Here is a 24877-nt window from a genome sequence, read left to right as displayed (position 1 = left end):
AACATAAATAAACATCTCAGGAAAATGTTATGGGGTTTCAAATCAAAATATGACTTTCTGTTACGAAACAGGAGGTTGATTTCATACATGTCCTCATATGAGGACACTGGGACTAAAAGCATGTTTATTAGCATTTTGGCATTAGCATTCATTTGTTAGACATAACAAATGAATAGGGAAATAAATTATGTTTCAATAATCTATGAAATATTATATATTATTATGAAAATCTTGTCAAATATTACTCCCATTATTACACTTCTTTTTTCATTATATGTTGCCCCAAAAACACATTAATATGCAAATTAGATTTAGTTTATAGATACATTAAATATAATGAGAAAACCCGTTTATGGCCATTTTACACACATTTTGCAGAAAGAAAAATGGTATGTCAAATCATTATGTTATAACATAGTTGAGAATCATCTTTATACAAAGTTTGGTTAAAAAAAAAAAAAGATCCTGAAAACTAAAAATGTATTGGTGATTTAAAAAATCTATTGTTTTTGCCTATGCATGTTCATTTATGTCTTTTTATCTTTTTAAAAAATTGAGTCCCGATGTCCTCTACCGAGGACATAGCATAACTTATGAATGAAATATAATTTTTTACATTTTTGTGTTTTACATTTTTTTTATGCTCTAAACAATGTAAAGACATGAAAAAAACTATTTTAAGAGCTTAAGGCGGACGGAGACAGTGATTGCGTCTATTCATCTCACAAATCAATCGTTTTGCCTCGGAAGACTTGGAATATTAATATTTTTTTTTATAAATTATGACTGTAGCTGTATCTTCCTGTTATATCTTGTTTTATTGACAAACAATAATTGTAATATTAATAATAATATTGACAAACAAATACACAACATTTCCTCCCCTCTTACTCTTTGAGGTAGAACACAAAAATGACAAATTAAACTGTATCATCTGCAGTCATGAAGTTATAACATTCAGTTTCTCTTTTAACATTCTGTAAACATAAACTTCTTTTAAATTCTATTTAACTCAGAACATCAGAACATTCAGTCTTTTTTTCTTATGTATATGAGCACAACTAATTCCCTGGGAATGAGGGTAGACTACCTCAAACTCTAGCTTACCCTTAGGTGATTATTCTGCCCCAAAGCAATAAGGGTAGCCCCTAACTAAGTATAATCCAAGAAACATTGAGGTGGGCATTGAGGAAATTGAGGTCTTGGTAAACTCAGTGGTGGCGGCTACAGAAGCTGGTGATCTGTCACACCTATTTGATCAGTGACATCAGTGTCTTCGGGAAGATCTGAGAATGTGCTGGCTCCATTCAACAACTGATCAGTATGTCTCCTCCAAGTAAGGTTTCCAGCAGTTTTGAATTTATAGGACACTGGACCCGTCTTGGCCTCCACAGTAGCCGGAACCCATTTCAGACCACTGCCATAATTCCGGGTCAGCACCTGGTGAGCCTGTCGAAAAAGTTCTGTCTTTAGCTCGCAGCTTCCGTCGCTGTATCTGATTTTTGTTGTTGTTGTAGGACAGTTTCTTTGAGTGTTGCTGGTTTAAGTAGCTTGAAGCTTGTCCCGAGTTCTCTATTGAACAACATATAAGCCGGCGACACTTTGGAAGTTGCGTGCGGTGTACTGCGCTAGCACAGCAAGAAGTTATGAAGGCATTGGTGAAATGTGCCCTGCCCAAGCGAAGCTTTCAAGGCATGTTTCATGGTCTGGACAAACCTCTCTGCTAACCCGTTGATTGCAGGATTGTAGGGTGATGACTTGATATGCTGCACCCCGTTGGCTTGTAGAAATGTGGCCATCTCGTGAGATGTAAATTGGGGGCCATTTTCGGAGACAAAATGTACTGGTGGTCCAAATCTACTGAAAATTTCTCCCAGTTTCTCAATGGTCTTTTCAGCTGAGGTAGATTTCATGATAGCCACTTCAGGCCACTTACTGTGTGCTTCAATGACAACCAACAGCATTTTGTCCTCGACTGGGCCTGCAAAATCAGCATGAACATGATGCCATGGTTTCTCCGTATATTCCCACGGGTGCAGCGGTGCCAATTGTAGTACATTGCGTATGCTCTGACATGACGTACATGTTCTTGCCTTACCCTCAATTTGGCCGTCCACTCCCAGCCACCAGAAGTAACTTCTGGCAATCTATTTCGCACTTTTGAATGTCTCCTAACAATCATCGGTCCACCTCCAATTATTCTCGTGACACAACAATTTGTGCAGAGGTTTCAACAGAGTAGCGATGTTTGGAATGAACCGCCCGTAATAATTAAGTAAGCCGAGGAAATATCGCAGCTTACTGACATTTTTGGGTACTGGAGCATCTACTATGGCCTTGACCTTGGATGGGGAGGTGTGCAGACCAGAGGCATCAATTATGTGCCCCAGGTACCTGACTGAAGACTTGAAAAACTCACATTTGTTCTTGAGCACTCTCAATCTGTACTCTTTCAGCTTCTCAAGGATAGCGTCCAGGTGCTGCAAGTGTGACTCTTCATCAGTGCCAGTCACAAGAATGCCACCACTCCTGGAAGCCCCGCAAGAATCTGGTCCATCGCTTGCTGGAAAAGGGATGGAGCCGAAGTAATTCCGAATTGTAAGCATTTGTACCTGAATAAGCCCTTGTGAGTGTTGATGGTGAGAAGTTCTCTGGACTGTTCCTCGACATGCATCTGTAGGTATGCTTGGTTGAGGTCAATTTTACAGAATTTTTGTCCTCCAGTCAGTCCAGTGAAAAGATCATTAACATGAGGCAAGGGGTATTGTTCTACAGACAACACTGGATTTACAGTGACCTTAAAGTCCCCACAGATCCTTATGCCTCCATCTTTCTTTAGAACTGGAACAATAGGTATTGCCCACTTGCTCACACTGACTGGTTCCAGCACACCATCCTTCACATGTTCAGTTAAGCTCGCCTCTATGTTTGAGTGCATATGGCACAGGCCGGGCCTTTAAGAACCACCTTAAGTTGCTCCAGCTAGGAACGTCCCATCAACGAGGGGTAATCACCCAAAACCACATACAATGGTAGATTTTTTGTTTGCCCTTTTCAGTTCAACTTTTACCTGGGTGAGTCTTTTCATGGTCACTGATTCCCCAGTGTAAGTTTTAAGCACCACATCAGGTGGTTTCAGTGGCAGGTGTCTCAGAATTTCGCTGTATACCACCTCTATCTCCATTTTCACTGGCTGTAAAGAAAAGAAACAGCAGCAGCTCACTTCTGAAGGGAGTTTATACAGTGCTCACAGTTTTAGAAGAAACTGGCAGAAGTTTGAGAATAGCATGTTTTAAATGTAAACTTGTTGATTGGAGGAGATAATACAGTGGGTACGGAAAGTATTCAGACCCCTTTAAATTTTTCACTCTTTGTTATATTGCAGCCATTTGCTAAAATCATTTAAGTTAGTTTTTTCCTCAATGTACACACAGCACCCCATATTGACAGAAAAATACAGAATTGTTGACATTTTTGCAAATTTATTAAAAAAGAAAAACTGAAATATCACATGGTCCTAAGTATTCAGACCCTTTGCTGTGACACTCATATATTTAACTCAGGTGCTGTCCATTTCTTCTGATCATCCTTGAGATGGTTCTACACCTTCACTTGAGTCCAGCTGTGTTTGATTATACTGATTGGACTTGATTAAAAAAAAATAACTGAAATGATTTTAGCAAATGGCTGCAATATCACAAAGAGTGAAAAATGTAAGGGGGTCTGAATACTTTCCGTACCCACTGCATATGTTTGTCTATGCTGGATATTGATGGTTTCATCACAGAAATCTGTCAGTCGAAAAAAAGAGGAGAATTCAGGATTCTGATGGTATTATGTATATTAAACATGATTTAGTGACAACATCACCAAAGCAATGAGAAGCTTCAAAGGCAAAATGGTCTGTATTGCTATTTTGACATCTAAAAATTGGTTATTTCTTTTCATACATATAGCTGGCCAAGAGTTTTTTCTTTAAAACATTCTTTAAAACAATCTTCTTCAGATGAGTGGTTGTTATATAAATTGAAAGTCTCTTTGATTCTGTGTTTCTCAGGAGCTGGAAAAGGTTTGGTTGTGTGTGACTGATGGGACGGATTCAGTCTGGAACATCAGAGATCAACTCTCTGAACAGACATCCAGAGAGACAGGACTCAGAGCTCAGACTCACTTTACTCTGTCCCACTGATGCTCAGGAGAGTGTGTGTGACAGTCATGGATCCAGCCATCAAACCTCCACAGAGTCTCTGGGTCCTCACTGTAACGCTGGAGAACAGCAGATGCTGCAGATGCCACAGAAGATGTGCTCAGGCAAACTGCTGGACTGCAGGAAGATGATGAAGATGAAGAGAGAAAACACAGCTGAGGAACAACAGAGCAATGATGACTATGTTTCTATTGCATCAGGTATTTTTCTTCCTTTATTGTTTTTAACTTTTCATGACATCTGTCTGCCATGTCAGCACCTGATACAAGGAAGACGGTTTCAAATCACTCAAGAGTTGCTTTAAAGTCACTTGCTTGATTTTTTTGTGCTGTACATTATATCCGAAAATGGCGGAGACGCCAAACTCTCCATCGTCAAAAACAAAAAGCTCAAAGTGGCACACAGCCAGTCTGCTGTATGAGGTGATGGTCATGTACTACACTGGAGTGCTGAAAGACACCGATGAAGAAAGCCCAGATTCCTGTCCACCTCAAACTACAAGAGAGTGAGTGGAGTCTGACTATTAAACAGTCCCAGCAGAGACTTTTTTCTGCTTATTGTGCCCTGAAATGTGTGAATCAGTAGCTGCTTTTGTCAAACATTACTTGATGATGAGTTGACAGTCAAGATCTCATTCCAGAAGCCGCTGTCACAAGTGTTGAAGAACATTTTGTTCCGAATGCAGAACGTCAAAGAGATCACAAAAGGGTAAGACTTTCAGTGTTCAGCACTTTAATTTCAGGTGCGATATGTTCATGCACTTTAGACTTATGAACAGTACTACATTACATTTGAAAACTTTATTTAAAGAGTGATACATTTACAGTAAGTTTATATTCTGGCTCTGTGTGTCAGTGATGTGCAGAAGCTTGTGACGGTTACACTGATGGAGAAGTTTGTTCCTACCGTCTCCGGCTCTCAGAAGCTCCTGGCATCGATGGACTGCCATCAAATCACTCAGGTGCATGGATTCACTGATATTACAGTCAAACCAAACTAAAAAAAAACACTTTAATTGTAAAACATTTTAATGCTCTTGTTCTCTTGAAGATACAGGAATATTTTATATTATTTAATCCTTTATTAATTCAATTACAATTAATAGTTTCATATAACAATTGCATATTTATTAGTAAGCAGGTTAGTTTGCAAGCATTTGTTATATAATTTAGTTATAGAATCAGTCTTCATTCAGATGCTATAGTTATTCTAATATAAACCAAGAACCACAACATTTTACATGTAATTCCATGTTAACATGTAGAACACACAACTGTACAAACTGTGGACATATAATGCAGAATTTCACAATTTTTGTATTGAATAATACTATGTAAAAGTTAATCATAGCAGAGTGGTTTTCCACCGCTCTTTATATGTTGTATGTCTTTCTTATCTGATACACTCTAATGAGCTGCTTATCTGAATCAGGTGTGTTAAATAAGGGAGACGTACAAAATGTGCAGAGCAGTGGTCCCCAAGACCAGGATTGAAAACCACTGTTATAGCAGATTTAAAACATTAATGTATGCATAACGAAAAAAAAAAATATTGTGAATAAAGCAAAAAAATTGTTTTAAAATTTTTTAACAAACTGTCTACAGAAGAATTAGTTTTCTTTCTTGTTTTCTTGTCATCTCAAAATAACAATATTGATTTTTCGTTATCAGGACCTAATGTTCTCATGATCTTGACATAAAAGTTTTTTTTTTTTTTCCTGAAACAATGAAAATGAAAATCCCATTTAGGGTTTTCATGGTCCAGAGTTTTTATTACATTATCCGAATATAGGTGTGATGAAATCCTATTGTTTTTAAAAGCAACATAAATCATCATATAGATAATCTTTTAGAATTCATTTTCCATATTCTAGAGGAATTGATTCTTTTTTTATTTTGACAGGTGTGATTATCAGTGGTTTTGAGTTTTTACCTCCTTCATTAAGGCCTGGACTAAAATATGGATAGAGTTTGTCACTGAAAGTCTGACCAGTGAAAGAGTAGATATGAGATCTGGAGCCCACGTCATAAAAAGAGACCAGACCCTCCTCATAATCCACAAACACTCCCACAATCTCAGGTTTCACTCTCAGTGAGAACATAACCACTGGATTATCAAAAACTATATACTGATTCTCATTCTTCACAATAACAGTCCAGAATCCATCCTCAGGTGCCAGTGTGATCATCTCCTTCCTGTTAATGGATTCTCTGGCCACTCCTAAACTCCACTCAGTCTTTCCCTTCACCTGCACCTCATAGTAAAATCTGCCTGAACTGAATCCCTGCTTTGCCAGAACACATAAACCGACATCAAATCTCTTTGGGTTTTCTGGGGCATCCTGCTCAATATCTCCAAGACTGACTTGTTTTCCATCATCAGACAAGATGAGATATGGATTCACTGTATCAGGATCCAGAGTCACATCCACTAGATGAGAGATCAGACATTATCAATCAACTTCAGAACAAACATGTTCATATGCATACAATACAGACTATAAAGTGTATTAAAGAAAATTATGTCAGTCACACTGTACCTGAAAACTTCAGTACACACTTCAACACTGTGGACACAGATAACAATGTAAGATGATGAAATATTATAAGTAAATATAATTTAAATCTATGAGACACTCATATTGAGGGTTTAAAAATAGCAATGTGAATTCCCAGATAGCACATGTACACTGTAAAAAAAAATCTGTGACATTTATGGTAAAATACCGGCAGCTGTGGTTGCCAGAACTTCATCGTAAAAAATATGGTAGCAACATTTTAGGTTTTACAGACTTAAATTCACAATAAAATACCGTATTTCATTAACTGATGTAATGTTAATAAACCAAAATATTGAAGTACTAATATCTGTTTTGAACCATTGTAATGCACTGATAACCACCAAAAACTGGTGGTGATGAGAAAGTCACACAATGAACCAACGCTCATCACAAACAGCTTTTATATGAGCTGAGGAGGGCAATACTTATATATAGAAGGTGCACACAGTGTCATTCACACAAACACTAAACCCCATCATGGTGACACACATGATATTGAAATAATGCAATAAACATTAATTGAACAACAGTAGATGTAAGATTAAACCCTAGTGTACACAACTGTTAAGATAAAAACTAAGAAAAAACATGTTATTTCAACGAAAAAACATCAAATATTAAGTGTCATGCAGCGAATTCTAGGAGTGTCAATTTACAGTTTGTCACTGTAAATTATTCAATTACTTTTTCTTTTTCACTTCCAAAAAACGTATTTTTAACAGTATTTTACTGTAAAATTACATTAAATGTAATTACATTTATTCACCGAATATAGTATGGAAACTTACTGTCAGTAAGTTAGTTACTTACAGTCTTTTACTGTTAAAATCACAATAATTTTTTACAGTGTACATCTGCAAGATGCCGGTTAAAGATCGTTTGATCTGGAAAGCATCTGCTGTGTACAAACGTCTGACAGATGTCTTTAAGATGTCAGTTTTACATACATTCTAAATCATACACATCTTAAAGACATCTAATATACGTCTATCTGACAGGAGACGTCCTACAGACTTATTGCAGATGAGCAAACACTCAAAAAAAATATGAAGAGTTTATTTGCAAAACCGATAAACGCCACTTTAAAAAAAAAAGCTGATTGCCGTGCATTATTTTCCACATATAGTGCGATCTGAACCCTAAACACGTTTTGTCAAAAAAGCCGGAATTGTCCACTTCCAAGGCATCGCGAGTTCACGTTTTACTGCAGAAGCCGACAAGCGCCATTGGTGTTTGTGAACAGAAGCTGATAAGTCCATTTTAACGAATCAGCGCGCTGTATTTAGGTCAGGTGACAAGGCTGCTTTTTTACTTTAAAAAGGCATGCTAGCTGAGAGGAGTTTCGTCAAAGCTGACTAAAAGTGATCGAGGATGGATAATTTCGACGAACTTGAAGAACCGGTGATATTTTCTTCAGGGCGAAAAAGGAAAAAGAAGCTGAAACGCTTTTTAACGGAACCTTGCAAAAGCAGTGCGTTACAATGGTGAGGGAAAAAAATCTGTGTATTGCGTGTAATCACATCCATACAGTCTATGATCAAAACAACAACAACAACGTTTGTCAGGCATCTACATTGTCATCTGAGGAGATTACAAAGATTAAACAAGTTTTAAAACTCTAAAACATGAAATGTGGAGTTATCTGCTTTTGCCAAAAAACAACTGTTGGAGTTATCTGCTTTTGCTATAAAACAAACTTTTAATATGTAAAAATGAACTTTAATTTTGTAAATTACCTGTTTAAGTTATTATTACTCAATCAAAACAACCCAACTGCAGTTTGATTGATATTACTTGGAATGCGCAATAAAAAAAAATTGATTTCTGAAAATAAATAACAATGGAGTTATGGGTTTTTGCAAATGAACTCTTCATATATCTTGCAGATGTAAATGCAGACGTTAAATAGACATCTTTGAGATGTACGTGTGCTATCAGGGTGTGTATTTTTATTAAAGCTCTAATATTTACAATTATTATTAAATCAGTAAAACTATAAAATTTTTGTTATGAGTCATAAACTTGTCTAAATTTCTCGGTCTCCTCTTATTTACATCGGAGTATTGCGTTTACATGAGGTAAAGCTTAATCGCAACATTTCCAAAATCTCATTATAATCGCATTAAGAGGGTGTATGTAAACGCACTGATTGGTAGTAATGTCAGGTACATGAGTCATGACCTATCACTAAAGTAAAACATCTTTAATGATGAGGTGAAGTTTAGATAATACTTCACATAGACCGTGTTAGTAAATTATTTTATCATGCCGGTTTAATGGTAATATGTTTGAGTGTTTAAGGAGTGTTTTCATTTTATGATATGGTTATTTTTAAAATGGTGTGATCCTTTAAAAACTGAGACTAAATAACTGTCTGGCAATTGCCATCATGATACACTGATTAAACTGGCTTTAAGTGGGAATATTCCTTGAAAAGAAAGATTTTCTTAGTTACTGGCAAAAAATAAAATCTTTAACTGTATTTGATAACCACATACCAGTTTGACTGAGATTTTTTTTTAGTGTCTCATGAGTTTTCTTCACTAGAGTCAGAGCTTTATTCATAGGGAGCACATTCACATCAGAGTCAATACTGATCTCAGTCCAGTTCTTGTGTGGACGGCTGTATAGGGAAGAGAAGATCTACAGCAGGAGAGAGAAAGTTAACAAATTTTCCTAATATGAGTTTATTAATGTTTCATTCTGTTCTGTATGATTTCTAAAGACTGGTGAGAAAAATGGTCAAACTAACCTTACCCTAATCCTGAAATCAATAAAAAACATAAGGTTACTTGTGTAACACCAGTTCTCTGAAAATGGAGTGAGGTATCTCACTATGGGGAATGCCTCGGGCGTGATAGACTATGGAAGCACCAATCACACCACGTCTGTCCACAGCTCATGACCAGGATCCCACCCCCTTCCTATATATGCTGCTGTGATCCCTGAAACGGCATTCAAAGCATGCTCCCCCATGTTATGTGTGAAGGGAAGCTTGGCGAGATACCTCACTCTGTTGTCAGAGAAACCGGGGTTGCGCAAGTAACATTCTCTTTCAAACAATCGCTCGGTATCTCACAATAGGAATGATACGGCCAACTCCTGCAATGCATGTTTTCCAAAGCTGCAGAACAGACCCCGCGAAAATGAAAGATAACCTCTCATTTCACTCACGAGCTGACTTTGAGAACTACATGAACCATAGAAGGCATAGTGAGATCCAGACAGTAAAATCTGATAAATGTATGAGGGGAAGCCCAGCTAGCTGCCATGCAAATATCTCCTACCGAAATCCCCCTGAATAGAGCCCATGATACAGCCATCCCTCGTGTGGAATGGGCCCTTAAGCCCACTGGGGAACCGAGATCCATAGCTGTATAGGCCAACTCAATTGCCTCCAGCATCCAACGAGAAAGGCGCTGTGAGGAGATTAGCTTACCCTTACATTGAGCAGCCAATGAAACGAACAACTGATCGTTCTTGCTGAATGATCAAGTCCTATTTACATAATGGCATACCGGACACAATGTGTGCAAATCACGCTCCTCCTCCAAAACAAATGGAAGGGGGTAAAAAGCAATTAATTCCAGTGCAGTGCAGTTATAAACTCAATCGCTGACCTCAAAACACTCAAAGCCGGGTTAGCATGCAACTCACCCACCTGCTTATCTGAAACTAAAGCGAGGAGTAGGACTGTTTTCAAAGATAAGAACTTAATATGAACACTCTCCATAGATTCAAATGGGGCCCGAGTTAAAGCGCTCAGAACCTTGGACAAGTCCCATGAGGCGATAAGCTGCTTTGACACTGGTCTCAGATGTCTCACTCCCTACATAAAACAACGTATAAGAGGATGTTGACCCACTGAGGCTCCTTTAAAGCCTACGTGGCACGCCGAAATAGCAGCCAGATAAACCTTAGTTTAAACCATAGTGGACAATGCTCTACCACTGTCCATTAGGCTCTGCAAAAAACACAGAATATCGCTTATTGAGCACTAAAAAGGAATGATTCCCTTAAGAGTGCACCAGTCCTCAAACACGTGCCATTTGAGATTATATAATGAGCACGTTGATGGAGCTCTAGCACTCTAGTACACTTCACTCTGAAAGGAAAATCTGAGATACTTTCTGTGCGCAGGGTAAATGCTTATATGAAAGTAAGCATCCTTGAGATCGGCCTGAGAAAGCCAGTCGCCCCTGCGAATCGAGCGAGTGCGAGCTCCAACTGTGAGCACTCTGAATTTGTACTTTCTTAAGTGCTTGTTTAGAGCACGCAGGTCCAAAATTCGGTGTTACCCCTATCTTTCTTTGGAATTAGAAAATAACAGGAGTAATAGCCCTTCTGGGTTTCCCCCACTGGAACTTTTGGGGTTTTACAGCAAACTGAAGCCTGTAACACCTGGTTACTGTAGCAAGGACCCAAGGATGTGCAGAACACTTTCTCCAAGCCTCCTGATAATAAGCCAGTGGATTTCTTTGGCTTCATCTAGCGGACAGAGAGAAAACCGGCCAGGATCTGTCTAATCCGAATAAACCCTTCGAATCCACCAGAGCATGGAGGAAAATCTTGTGGTGTGGTGTGATTGGTGCTTCCATAGTCTATCACACCTGAGGCATTTCCCATAGTGAGATACCGAGCAATTGTTTGAAAGAGAACTATAGACACATTATAAAAAATATAATAATAATAAAAAAGAAAAAAAATTAAATAAATTACTAAAACTTTAACTAAAATTGCAATGAAAACAAATGAAAAAATCAACATGAAAAATTTGAATAATAAAAAAAACAATAGTATAATAGCATAATTATAATAAAAACTAATAGTATCTGAATGATGCTAAAAGTGGGTAGGACCCTCAGATGTGGTAGGTCCTAAACCCCTGAATGAGACGGATGTTGACAGACCTGTATGACATGGAGATGATCGTCAGTGTGTGAGATCTGCTCCAGCTCAGTGTTTCTCTTCTTCAGATCAGTGATTTCCTGCTGCAGCTCTTTAATGAGATCTTCAGCCTGTTTCTCTGCTGCTTTCTGCTGTTCCTCCATCATCAGCAGTAGCTCAGACTGACATCTCTCAATGGAGCGGATCAGATCAGTGAAGAGCTCAACACTGGCTGATTTCTCTTTCTCGGTGTTTCTCTGATCAATGAGAACAGTTAGCAAATTAATTTATTATGTATTTACATTTATTTATAGACACCATGAAATTTAAATGGGCAATATTTTTTTATGGAATATTGCATGTATTTATTTATCTTATCATTTTTTTTATTTTAAATTTAAATTAAACATTTAATTCAGCACCTTTGTTATGTATTCAAATATTATGAAGCTTAACATTAATTTTCCAAATTCTATCTCTGACCTTCCTCAGCTCTACTGAGTGCTGGATTTCTTGAATCTTCTTCATTCTGTTCTGGATCATCTGCTGCACGTCTGTCTGTGTCTGAAGCAGCTGATTCTACACACAGAGAAAAACACACAGTTGTCGCTGAATTTAACTTTCCATCTTCTGACGGTCACACTAGATTTTGAGCATGGGAAATTTCTTCAGAAGCTGCAACGGTTGTGCTATGACATCACGTTCTGCTGCGTCTTTTTAAAAATATAAATTCAACACATAACCAGAGCTGGGTAGTAACTGATTACATGTAATCTGGATTATGTAGTCAGATTCCAAAAATCAAGTACTCATAATTAGAGTATGTTACATTTTATGCCCATGATAAGATAAGATTGAGATATTTCTCTTTTAAATTTTACGCTTTCTTCTCTTAAAATCCTAACTGGTATGTGTCATACCAGTTAGTTTTGACTATATTAATGATATTGAATGGCCATGTAAAAGTCATGTAAATAATTTTGCAAACCACGGTTCTGAATTTGGGTGAAAAAAATCGCCTCAAGTAATTAGACCATGTATGAAACAAATAATTATGCAAGTTACTAAACACTGGTGATGTGTAGCTGTGAAGCATTACATCTTTATCATATTCAGTGACTTCCAGTAACTGTTAATTCTGGAAATCTGGACAAAAATATTTAAAATCTGGAAGACTTTGAGTGTGTAATCTAATGTAATGCAGGGATTCCCAAACATTTTTGTCAGCCAAACCCCTTTGACATTAAATATTTACTTGAAATATCTCTGAGGAAGGTAATATTTCAATAAAGACATTCGCATGTTTACAGTTCAGTGTCGCTTAATGGTCACATTGACATTCATGACATTTTTAGTGTTTAAATAGTTTATTTTACATTTTTATGATTTAATTAATTATTAGCTTTTTATCAACTCACAAACCCGCTGCATTTTTACATTTGAGAAACCCTGGTTATTGTCATGTTTACAGTATTTTATGATGTTGATATAAAAATATTTTTTTATGTAAATATAGTATGTTTAATGATAAGTTTAATACAAATGAAAAATAATCTAAAAGTAACCTAAAAAGTAGCCAGAATCCATTACCTAAAATGAGTAATCTAGATTACGTTACTAACTACAGATTTCATCATGTAATCTGTAATCAGTAACCGACTGCAGTTTGTAAGTAATGTACCCAGCTCAAATAATAATAAATCCCAAATGTAAAAAAACATACAATCCACTCCTCTTTTCTTCAGCACTGCAGTTTTAAATTTATGTTCTCTTAATTCGGCTACAAGGTCATGCCTTGACACATCGATCTTCTAGTGGTCACATGGTTTCCTGTGATACACTGTGTTTATAGTGTTTTGTTTGTGACTCTTGCCTTCTTCTCTCGACTCTCCTCCTCTATAGGAACAGTGTTGTGAGTCCTGTGGTCTCCTTCAGTGCAGGACAGACACACACTCGTCTGATCATCTCTGCAGAACAGCTCCAGAGGTCTCTCATGTTTCTGGCATATATAATCCTCCAGATTTTCCACAGCGTTGATCAGTGTGTGTTTCTTTAGACGATGGACTCTGTGATGAGGCTCCAGGTGAGTCTCACAGTAAGAGCTTTGACACGTCAGGCAGGACTTCACAGCTTTCTGCTTTCTTCCATCACAGATGTCACACAACACCTCAGATTCTCCTAGATTGAGCTTCTCCTTGAAGTGTTGCGCAAAACTCTCAGCATTGTATTCGGGGGCGCTGCTATTGTTTCTGGGCCCCCTGAGTAGCATATTGACTTGGGACCTCTGTAGAGTTTGCTTTCGGGGGAGTGGAAGCGGGGGTTGTTTTGTCCTCTTCGGTAGAGCTTGCCTTTCGGGGCCCGCCTCTCCGAACAGGGCCCTTTGAATCGTCGTAACCTCCCCCCCCATTGCGGTGCCACTGGTTGTGTTAATCTCAAGGTCAGGTCTTCTGCTGAATGTTTCTTTACAGGATGGACAGAAGCAGGTCTGTGTGTTTGTCCAGCACTTGTTCAGGCAGGTTCTGCAGAAGTTGTGTCCACATGGAGTGGTGACTGGATCAGTGAACACATCCAGACAGATGGAGCACTGGAGCTCCTCATTTAGTGCACCACTGGAGGATGTCATGCCTGAAAAGATAAGTAAAGACAATATATTATCTACATTGCTGAATAGAGCAGATTTGATACATCTAATGTGCACTGACTGAGAAATTAAGTTTGTGTGCAAAAATTGATGTTGCATGTTAAAAATTATTCTAACTAAAATTATAAACCACTGTTTATGTCAAAACAGCCATACAGTAATATATGATAGCAGTTTCTGGCAGGACGTTAGAGCAGAGTTGATGAATGTTGAAACCTGTTTCCACCACTAAAACCTCATCTGGCTATAAGCTCCGCCCCTGTCTGAGTTTGCTGGTCTGGAGCTTCAGTCTATGTGGCACTGCAATGGATATTATTGGCTGGTAGAAAAAATTAAATAAACTAAATATTTCACATTTATCTGTAACAACAATATTTTAATACTATCATGAAAATTATTTTACTTAAGAAAGACAACACAGTAAACGGGTGTAAGTGTAATATTTTAAACAAATAACTCACTAAATACCTGTTATTTTTGTTTAATGACGTTATGATTTTCACTGGCCTTTTTTCATTCTGTCTGCAGTTCAAGTACCTGTTTCCCGTTTCTGGAGCCTTTGACAGCACACGTCAAACCTTGCTTTACAGCCAAATAAATGACATATTTTTAACATACTTTCTGATACTGCTTCATGCTATTAAACTACTGAACTAGTTCTTTCATTTCCATCACTTACCTGTGAGTGAATATCAGGTCTGACTGTTAACTTCTGTTTCTGAATAGAAGTGTTCTTTGAAAAGCTTCCTGTTCATCTGTTTCATTTCACTTTCTCTGCAGTCTTTCACTCACTTGCCAAGATGTCATAATAGCTCCACCTATAATCTTGAGTTTATAAGAAAAGTTTCTAATTCATCCCTGCTGAGTGTGTAAGCCTAAACAGTGTGAGAAACCTTTAGAATGTACTGTATGTGCCATTTTGTTCAGTTCATTAATTGTTTGACGACAGTCGTGGCAAATATCAAGTTGCTGATTCAGATTCAGTTAGATTAATTGGTTCATACAATTAAAATTCGACCTCAGTTTTCATCTGGTTTTGCTTCAGGATCTGATTATATATGCAGTGGTGTAATACAATAGAACCAAACTTATTTTATAAATAAAACTGCTATTTTTAAATTACCTTGTCATATCTAAACATTTTCTTTCTTAATTTTTTATACATTTTAATTTTGATATCTTAATTTTTAAAATGTTTTTAGTCTACCAACAGTTTTTTTTTTCACTGTCACTGTGATTCTGTGTTTCTCAGGAGCTGGACAAGATTTGGTTGTGTGTGACTGATGGGACGGATTCAGTCTGAACAGAGATCCAGAGACACACAGGACTCTGTTCCACTGACGCTCAGGAGAGTGTGTGTGACAGTCATGGATCCAGCCATCAAACCTCCACAGAGTCTCTGTGTCCTTACTGTAACGCTGGAGAACAGCAGATGCTGCAGACGCCACTGAAGATGTGCTCAGGCAAACTGCTGGACTGCAGGAAGATGATGAAGATGAAGAGAGAAAACACAGCTGAGGAACAAGAGTGATGATGATGATGTTTCTTTTCCATCAGGTAATTTTCTCCCTTTAGTGTTTTTACCTTTTCAGTAACTGATACAAGTAAAAATGCTTTCAAATCCCTCAAGAGTTGCTGTAAAGTCACTTGCTCTATTGCTAGGCTATACATTGTATCAAAAACAATGTGTTGATATAATGTATACCACAAACCCAACTAATCATTAATGAAATTCATTGTTGACTTGTTTCCATGATCAGTTTTTATTAGTAAGTGCAGGCATAATATTATTTTTATTAAGTCACAACAGTGCTTAATGGCTAAACTATTCAATTTCATAATTTGTGAATTTAAGTTGATGCTTATGTTTATTGATATAAAATGATCAAATTCACACAAGTCAGTGCTGTAAACTGCATTTAGAATGGTCCTAAAATGGCCAGTCATTTCGGCTCTAAGTTGGCTTTGTATCTGTCCCTGACTGATAATGATGCTAGCGTTAAAGGGTTAGTTCACCCAAAAATGAAAATTCTGTCATTAATTACTCACCCTCGTGTTGTTCCAAACCCATAAGACCTTCGTTCATCTTCGGAACACAATATGAACGCACGTCTACAAGTGACGCAGTAGAGATGAAAATGTGGAATAAAGTCATTATTTTAGTTTTCTTTGCGCAAAAAAAGTATTCTCGTAGCTTCGTAATTTTACAGTTGAGCCACTGATGTCACACGGACTACTTTGTCGATCATCTTGGTACTTTTCTGGACCTTGAACATGGTAGTTACCTTGCTGTCTATGGGAGGGTCGGAGAGCCCCTCAGATTTGATCAAAAATATCTTAAATTGTGTTCCGAAGATGAACAAAGGTCTTATGGGTTTGGAACAACATGAGGGTGAGTAATTAATGACAGAATTTTAATTCTTGGGTGAATTAACCCTTTAAGTACCGGCAGGAATTGTAGGTGGGGGTGGGGGGGGGGGTGTACAGCTCTCTCTTCCACCTTAAATAGCTACGACTGAAGTGCCCTTCAGCTAGGCACCGAACTCACTCCACACCACATGTTGAGAGAGCATCATTGTAAAAACGCATTTTATTATTAGAATAATACATTCAAAAATAATGTAAAATACTGGTAAATAAAATGCAACATTAACAAACATAAACACTATTAATATGTATGCATATTTTACTTCCCCTCACTCCATGACGAATCCTTAAAATTACGGTATTTAGGGGGGCGGGAAGAAGAATTAAAAATATAGCCTAAGTAGCATAAAATAAAAATATATAGTAGCCTATATTAAAAAATAGCCTATAGTCCCATTCATTATTTATTTTAAGTGTCAAGCCAAACGGATTTGAATCAAAAGTGAAACTGCACCGACGTTCGGCTACGTGGCAATATTTTGCGCAAGAGTTATGCTGCAATACTTTGCGCAAGAGTTATGCCTGTGAACGTCTTAACCTCAGTCAGTTCACTGTACAGAAAGTGAAAGTGGCCCATATAGTGAAAACTAATTATTTTGCGGTAAACAGATTATTTTTGAAAATCGGTGCATGAAATAAAGCTGTTCTTAATTTTCATTGATGACTGCAGTGTTAATAATTATAGGCCTATAATTCATTGTAGGCCTATAATATTGCGTTGTGAAATTATTGTGGGGAAAATTAATTCTAATTTAATAATAAAAGTAGCCTAATAATAATAATAGGCCTAATAATAAGATTGTAAGATATAATGGGCCTGCATTAATTGGAAATGTTAAATCCTCTTAATATTGCCAAATATTTTATGCTTTTGACAATATCTCTGGCAATCGTCGACACATGATACGATGCAGCTCAACAGTATGTCCAGCTATAGACAGGCTCTAAAAGCTGCCAGGACCGAGCATATCCGCAAACTCATAGAAAATAACCAAAACAATCCAAGGTTTTTATTTAGCACAGCGGCTAGATTAACAAATAACCAGACGCCACCAATCTAAATATTCCCTCACAGTTTAATAGTAATGACTTTATGAATTTCTTCACTGATAAAATGGATAACATCAGAAAAACAATAACAAATGTTGATTCTACAGTGTATAATACTTTAGCTTCATTCATCGCACCAAAAGATAAACTGCAGTACTTTACAAATATAGGACAGGGTGAGCTAAATAAACTTATCACTGCATCTAAACCAACAACATGCCTGTTAGATCATGTACCCACTAAATTATTAAAAGAGTTGTTACCTGTAGCAGAAGAACCACTTCTCAATATTATTAACTCGTCGTTATCTTTAGGTCACATCCCAAAACCATTCAAGCTTGCTGTCATTAAGTCTCTTATTAAGAAACCACAACTAGATCCTAGTGAACTGGCAAATTACAGACCCATTTCAAATCTTCAGTTTATCTAAAAAAAAATTGAAAAAGCGTCTGCTCAATTGTGCTCCTTCCTGCAAAAAAAGATCTCTCTGAAGAATTTCATGTCAGGATTCAGACCCCATCATAGCAGAGAAACTGCACTTGTTAAAATTACAAATGACTTGCTTCTCGCGTCAGACCAAGGCTGCATCTCATTGCTAGTTTTACTTGATCTTAGTGCTGCATTCGACACCATAGATCGTGACATACTCATAGATCGATTACAAAACTATACAGGTATTCAAGGGCAGGCTTTAAGATGGTTTAGATCCTTCCTGTCCGATCGCTACCACTTTGTTTATTTAAATGGGGAGTCATCACAATTATCACCAGTAAAGTATGGAGTGCCACAAGGATCTGTCCTAGGTCCTCTGCTATTTTCAATATGTTGCCCCTTGGTAGTATAATTAGAAAATACGGGATTAGTTTCCACCGTTATGATGATGATACTCAACTATGTATCTCAACAAGACCAGATGAAACTTCTAAATTATCTAAGCTAACAGAGTATGTTAAAAAAGTAAAATATTGGATGACCAATCATTTTTTCTTATTAAATTTGGATAAGACAGCGATATTACTTATTGGACCAAAAAACAGTACACATAATCTCTTGGATTACAATTTGCAACTAGACGGATGTACTGTTACTTCCTCTACAGTCAAAAATCTTGGTGTTATATTAGATAGCAACTTGTCTTTTGAAAATCATATTTCCCATGTTACAAAAACAGCATTCTTCCATCTTAGAAACATTGCCAAGCTATGAAACATGTTACCTGTTTCTGATGCAGAAAAGCTAGTTCATGCATTCATGACCTCTAGACTGGACTATTGTAATGCACTGCTAGGTGGTTGTCCTGCATCCTCAATAAACAAGCTACAGGTAGTCCAAAATGCAGAGGCTAGAGTCCTTAAAAGGGCAAGAAAATATTATCATATTACCCCAATTTTACAGTCTCTGCACTGGCTACCTATTAAGTTCCGTATCAGTTACAAAATATTATTACTTACCTATAAGGCCCTTAATGGGTTAGCTCCTGGATACCTAACTAGTCTTCTACCACGCTACAATCCATCACGCTCCCTAAGGTTGCAAAACTCTGGAATTTTGGTTGTACCTAGAATAGCAAAGTCCACTAAAGGAGGTAGAGCTTTTTCGTATTTGGCTCCCAAACTCTGGAATAGCCTTCCTGTGTTCGGGGTTCAGACACACGCTCTCTGTTTAAATCTAGATTAAAGACACATCTCTTTGGCCAAGCATTCAAATAATGCATCTCATAATCTTGTACTGCAGTTATGTCTGATCAAATGCACATTTAGCTTGGGTTAAACAAATACATTTTGCTTGATTGGAACAGCAGCTATGCTAATTATGTCTCTATTTGATTCTCTGTTTTTGCCACGGGACTAGGTCAGGTTGCAAAACTCTGGAATTTTGGTTGTACCTAGAATAGCAAAGTCCACTAAAGGAGGTAGAGCTTTTTCGTATTTGGCTCCCAAACTCTGGAATAGCCTTCCTGTGTTCGGGGTTCAGACACACGCTCTCTGTTTAAATCTAGATTAAAGACACATCTCTTTGGCCAAGAATTCAAATAATGCATCTCAACAACATGAAACAACATGCAGAACTACCAAATGCTATAAGTTTGATTGCAACATATAATAATTGCTGTTAATAGTGTTCATCGTCTGTTTGATTACGTCTTTAATGGATTTTTCCATACATTTCTGCCATATGTACATTAACTGACAGCAGTGGTGTATTGTAACGAAGTAATAATACTTTGTTACAATACTTAAGTATTTTTTGGGAGTATCTGTACTTTACTTGAGTTTTTATATTTCAGCCAACTTTTACTCCACTACATTTCCTAATTAAAATGTATACTTTTACTGCGATACTGTTACGGGACGACAGAGACGTGAGACATGTGGATCCATCTGCATGCTTTTATTTAAGAGACGTGGTCATAACAGGCATGGGTCAAACAATGGCAAACAGGTACAACACAGGCAAGACAAAGTGTAATCCTAGGACAAGCGTGGGTCATCGATCGGCGAACGTAATCCAGAGGGCTTGACAAAAGGCGTAATCTGTAAACACAAGCAATAGTCAAAGGACCGGAAAACAGGCAAGGCAAAACTAGACTAAGACTAGGACTTGGAAATAAACAATGGCTAACGAAATGGCTCCGTAATGTAGCTTCTAGCTATCACTGACTAGCTATGCGCATACAATACTCTGCGATCTGAACAAGGAAGTCCAGGGCTTATAAAGCGTGTCTGATTGAAAGTGAAAAGTGAAAAGTGACATGACATGTGGCCAAGTATGGTGACCCATACTCAGAATTAGTGCTCTGCATTTATCCCATCCAAAGTGCACACACACAGCAGTGAACACACACACCATGAACACACACCACAGTTTAATAGTAATGATTTTATGAATTTCTTCACTGATAAAATAGATAACATCAGAAATACAATAACAACTGTAGATTCTACAGCGTATAATACTTTGGCTTCATTCATCGCACCAAAAGATAAACTGCAGTGCTTTACAGCTATAGGACAGGAAGAGCTAAATAAACTTATTACTGCATCTAAACCAACAACATGCCTGTTAGATCCTGTACCCACTAAATTATTAAAAGAGTTGTTACCTGTAGCAGAAGAACCGCTTCTTAATATTATTAACTCGTCGTTGTCTTTAGGTCACGTCCCAAAACCATTCAAGCTGGCGGTTATTAAGCCTCTTATTAAGAAACCACAACTAGATCCTAGTGAACTGGCTAATTACAGACCCATCTCAAATCTTCCTTTTATGTCTAAAATTTTAGAAAAAGTTGTGTCTGCTCAATTGCACTCCTTCCTGCAAAAAAATTCTCTATGAAGAATTTCAGTCAGGTTTCAGGCCCCACCATAGCATAGAAACTGCACTTGTTAAAATTACAAATGACTTGCTTCTTGCGTCAGACCAAGGCTGTGTCTCATTGCTAGTTTTACTTGATCTTAGTGCTGCATTCGATACTATAGATCATGACATACTCATAGATCGATTACAAAACTATACAGGTATTCAAGGTAAGGCTTTAACATGGTTTAGATCCTACCTGTCTGATCGCTACCATTTTGTTCATTTAAATGGGGAGTCATCTCAATTATCACCAGTAAAATATGGAGTGCCACAAGGACCTGTCATAGGTCCTCTGCAATTTTTGATATACATGTTGCCCCTTGGTAATATTATTAGAAAATACGGGATTAGTTTCCACTGTTATGCCGATGATACTCAACTATATATCTCAACAAGACCAGATGAAACTTCTAAATTATCTAAGCTAACAGAGTATGTTAAAAAAGTAAAATATTGGATGACCAATCATTTTTTCTTATTAAATTTGGATAAGACAGCGATATTACTTATTGGACCAAAAAACAGTACACATAATCTCTTGGATTACAATTTGCAACTAGACGGATGTACTGTTACTTCCTCTACAGTCAAAAATCTTGGTGTTATATTAGATAGCAACTTGTCTTTTGAAAATCATATTTCCCATGTTACAAAAACAGCATTCTTCCATCTTAGAAACATTGCCAAGCTATGAAACATGTTACCTGTTTCTGATGCAGAAAAGCTAGTTCATGCATTCATGACCTCTAGACTGGACTATTGTAATGCACTGCTAGGTGGTTGTCCTGCATCCTCAATAAACAAGCTACAGGTAGTCCAAAATGCAGAGGCTAGAGTCCTTACAAGGTCAAGAAAATATTATCATATTACCCCAATTTTACAGTCTCTGCACTGGCTACCTATTAAGTTCCGTATCAGTTACAAAATATTATTACTTACCTATAAGGCCCTTAATGGGTTAGCTCCTGGATACCTAACTAGTCTTCTACCACGCTACAATCCATCACGCTCCCTAAGGTTGCAAAACTCTGGAATTTTGGTTGTACCTAGAATAGCAAAGTCCACTAAAGGAGGTAGAGCTTTTTCGTATTTGGCTCCCAAACTCTGGAATAGCCTTCCTGTGTTCGGGGTTCAGACACACGCTCTCTGTTTAAATCTAGATTAAAGACACATCTCTTTGGCCAAGAATTCAAATAATGCATCTCAACAACATGAAACAACATGCAGAACTACCAAATGCTATAAGTTTGATTGCAACATATAATAATTGCTGTTAATAGTGTTCATCGTCTGTTTGATTACGTCTTTAATGGATTTTTCCATACATTTCTGCCATATGTACATTAACTGACAGCAGTGGTGTATTGTAACGAAGTAATAATACTTTGTTACAATACTTAAGTATTTTTTGGGAGTATCTGTACTTTACTTGAGTTTTTATATTTCAGCCAACTTTTACTCCACTACATTTCCTAATTAAAATGTATACTTTTACTGCGATACTGTTACGGGACGACAGAGACGTGAGACATGTGGATCCATCTGCATGCTTTTATTTAAGAGACGTGGTCATAACAGGCATGGGTCAAACAATGGCAAACAGGTACAACACAGGCAAGACAAAGTGTAATCCTAGGACAAGCGTGGGTCATCGATCGGCGAACGTAATCCAGAGGGCTTGACAAAAGGCGTAATCTGTAAACACGAGCAATAGTCAAAGGACCGGAAAACAGGCAAGGCAAAACTAGACTAAGACTAGGACTTGGAAATAAACAATGGCTAACGAAATGGCTCCGTAATGTAGCTACTAGCTATCACTGACTAGCTATGCGCATACAATACTCTGCGATCTGAACAAGGAAGTCCAGGGCTTATAAAGCGTGTCTGATTGAAAGTGAAAAGTGACATGACATGTGGCCAAGTATGGTGACCCATACTCGGAATTAGTGCTCTGCATTTATCCCATCCAAAGTGCACACACACAGCAGTGAACACACACACCATGAACACACACCCGGAGCAATGGGCAGCCTTTTTTCTTTTTTTTACTGTGGCGCCCGGGGAGCAGTTGGGGGTTCGGTGCCTTGCTCAAGGGCACATCAGTCATGGTATTGAAGGTGGGAGAAAGCACTGTACATTCACTCCCCCCACCTACAATCCCTGCCGGTACGAGACTCGAACCCGAGTTCAACTCTTTAACCATTAGGCCACGACTTCCCCCTTCTGATTGGATTCAGCTGTGTGTGTGTGTAATCAGTGCATTCAGCTGTGTGTGTAATCAGTGCAATGGATGATGGGAACTGTAGTCTGGAGGGACATGTAACAGTCTGTGAGGTGTGAGAGTCAATGTAGTGAGCGCGTGGCCTCTGGTGGTGAGTGAACGGAAGTTCATAGACTGGATTCGTGACAGATACATTTCCCCGAAGCATATTCATTGCTTACTACAAAATAGTCAGAAGAACACAGACTGCAGGAAAGCAGGTTTGACGAATCAGTGGTCTGGCATCTGCAAGTGCGCGCAACCGCGAGTGATTTCATTTTCCACTCGAGTTGAGTCTGGGGTCTGCGATATACATCTACAATAATATGGCAAGTGTTGTTGTAATGATGTGCGACCTGACATTATCGAGTATATCACCAAATCACACAAACACACACACACACACACACACACACACACAGAGTGCACGCACGTGATTTATTAGTCTATTAAAACTCAAAATTCAAGGTATTCTAAATCGTAGATAGCAAAAATGCTTCTGTATGCTTTTTATATTTATATAATTTAATATAGTTACCTTAATCTATATCACACAAAGAGTACCGTTTTCTGCAGATATCAGCATAAAAAATTTAATAATAATTTTATACAAGTTCAGTAAAGTGACTTACATTTTAGACATAATATTGCTTGTTTTTGCTAAATTTTGCCAATGAAATAGTTCCAAACAAAGATCACAGCACTTTCTGAGCAATGGTGTTTACTTTACTGTTGAATGAATCAGCTTTTTGAACGAATCGGTTGAAACTCAATGACTCACTCTTTTGTCAGTCACTTGCTGTCACCTACTGGAGGTTTTAATTTTACATTGCGACTATTTTTTTCATGTTTAAAAATCATTTAAAATAACAGTATTCAACGTTTTATGTTAAAAACAAAACATTATTTATATTTATCTGTAACTGCAGGTTAAATGCATCCATGTCCCCTCTGAGATACATTAAATGGTTCATGATGTTGCTAAAAAGAACATTATTTTGTGTATTTGGTGTAATGAAATGTGTTTATGCAGTTTAAGGTTCAAAAAACATTATTTTCCACATACTGTACATTATTGTTTCTCCTCTATGCCTCTGCCTTTCTGAAACACGTCGATTTTTACAAAGCTCATCGGTCTGAAAAAGCGAGGTTTGCTGTGATTGGCCAGCTATCCAGTGCGTTATGATTGGCCGAATACCTCAAGCGTGTGACGGAAATGTTACGCCCCTCACCATATTGTGATGATGCCCTCTCCGGACGGAGTGACGATTCAAAAACATGAAAACCCATTATAAACGAGGCATTCGTTGCATCCAGTGGGGACATAATTATGGATTAGAATGACTTATACTGTCTTTTTACGTGTTGCGTTGCATCGCGCCGCGTAAACATAAAACCATGTCTGCATTTGTGATCGGAGAAATGACAAACAACAAGCCCTACTCTACACTGCCCAAAACTCGCGTTTGAATCATCAGTGGCAAATTC

General features: G+C 37.6%; 1 protein-coding gene and 1 long non-coding RNA gene across 2 annotated transcripts in view; one reads left to right on the top strand and one right to left on the bottom strand.

Annotated features, from left to right (window-relative positions):
- LOC107572311 (uncharacterized) overlaps positions 1–5193 on the top strand; it is a 9950-nt gene extending 4757 nt beyond the window's left edge. Inside the window, exons 2-3 of the long non-coding RNA XR_001607324.1 lie at positions 3330–3332; positions 5063–5193. This is a non-coding gene — a long non-coding RNA (uncharacterized lncRNA). The remainder of the gene's footprint in view (positions 1–3329; positions 3333–5062) is intronic.
- Positions 5194–6062: 869 nt separating this feature from the next.
- LOC107572306 (E3 ubiquitin-protein ligase TRIM39-like) lies at positions 6063–14277 on the bottom strand. Its single transcript, XM_016258730.1, has 7 exons — positions 14050–14277; positions 13528–13869; positions 12138–12233; positions 11678–11911; positions 9266–9410; positions 6747–6773; positions 6063–6637 (listed from the first exon to the last, which is right to left on the bottom strand). Exons 1-7 carry the CDS (start codon positions 14275–14277, stop codon positions 6063–6065), a joined length of 1647 nt encoding a protein of 548 aa, XP_016114216.1.
- Positions 14278–24877: the final 10600 nt, after the last annotated feature.

The sequence above is a fragment of the Sinocyclocheilus grahami genome, unplaced genomic scaffold (genome assembly GCF_001515645.1).
Source record: "Sinocyclocheilus grahami isolate Dianchi unplaced genomic scaffold, SAMN03320097.WGS_v1.1 scaffold1733.1, whole genome shotgun sequence".
NCBI lineage: Eukaryota > Metazoa > Chordata > Actinopteri > Cypriniformes > Cyprinidae > Sinocyclocheilus > Sinocyclocheilus grahami.
This window is presented reverse-complemented; position numbering and strand designations above follow the sequence as displayed.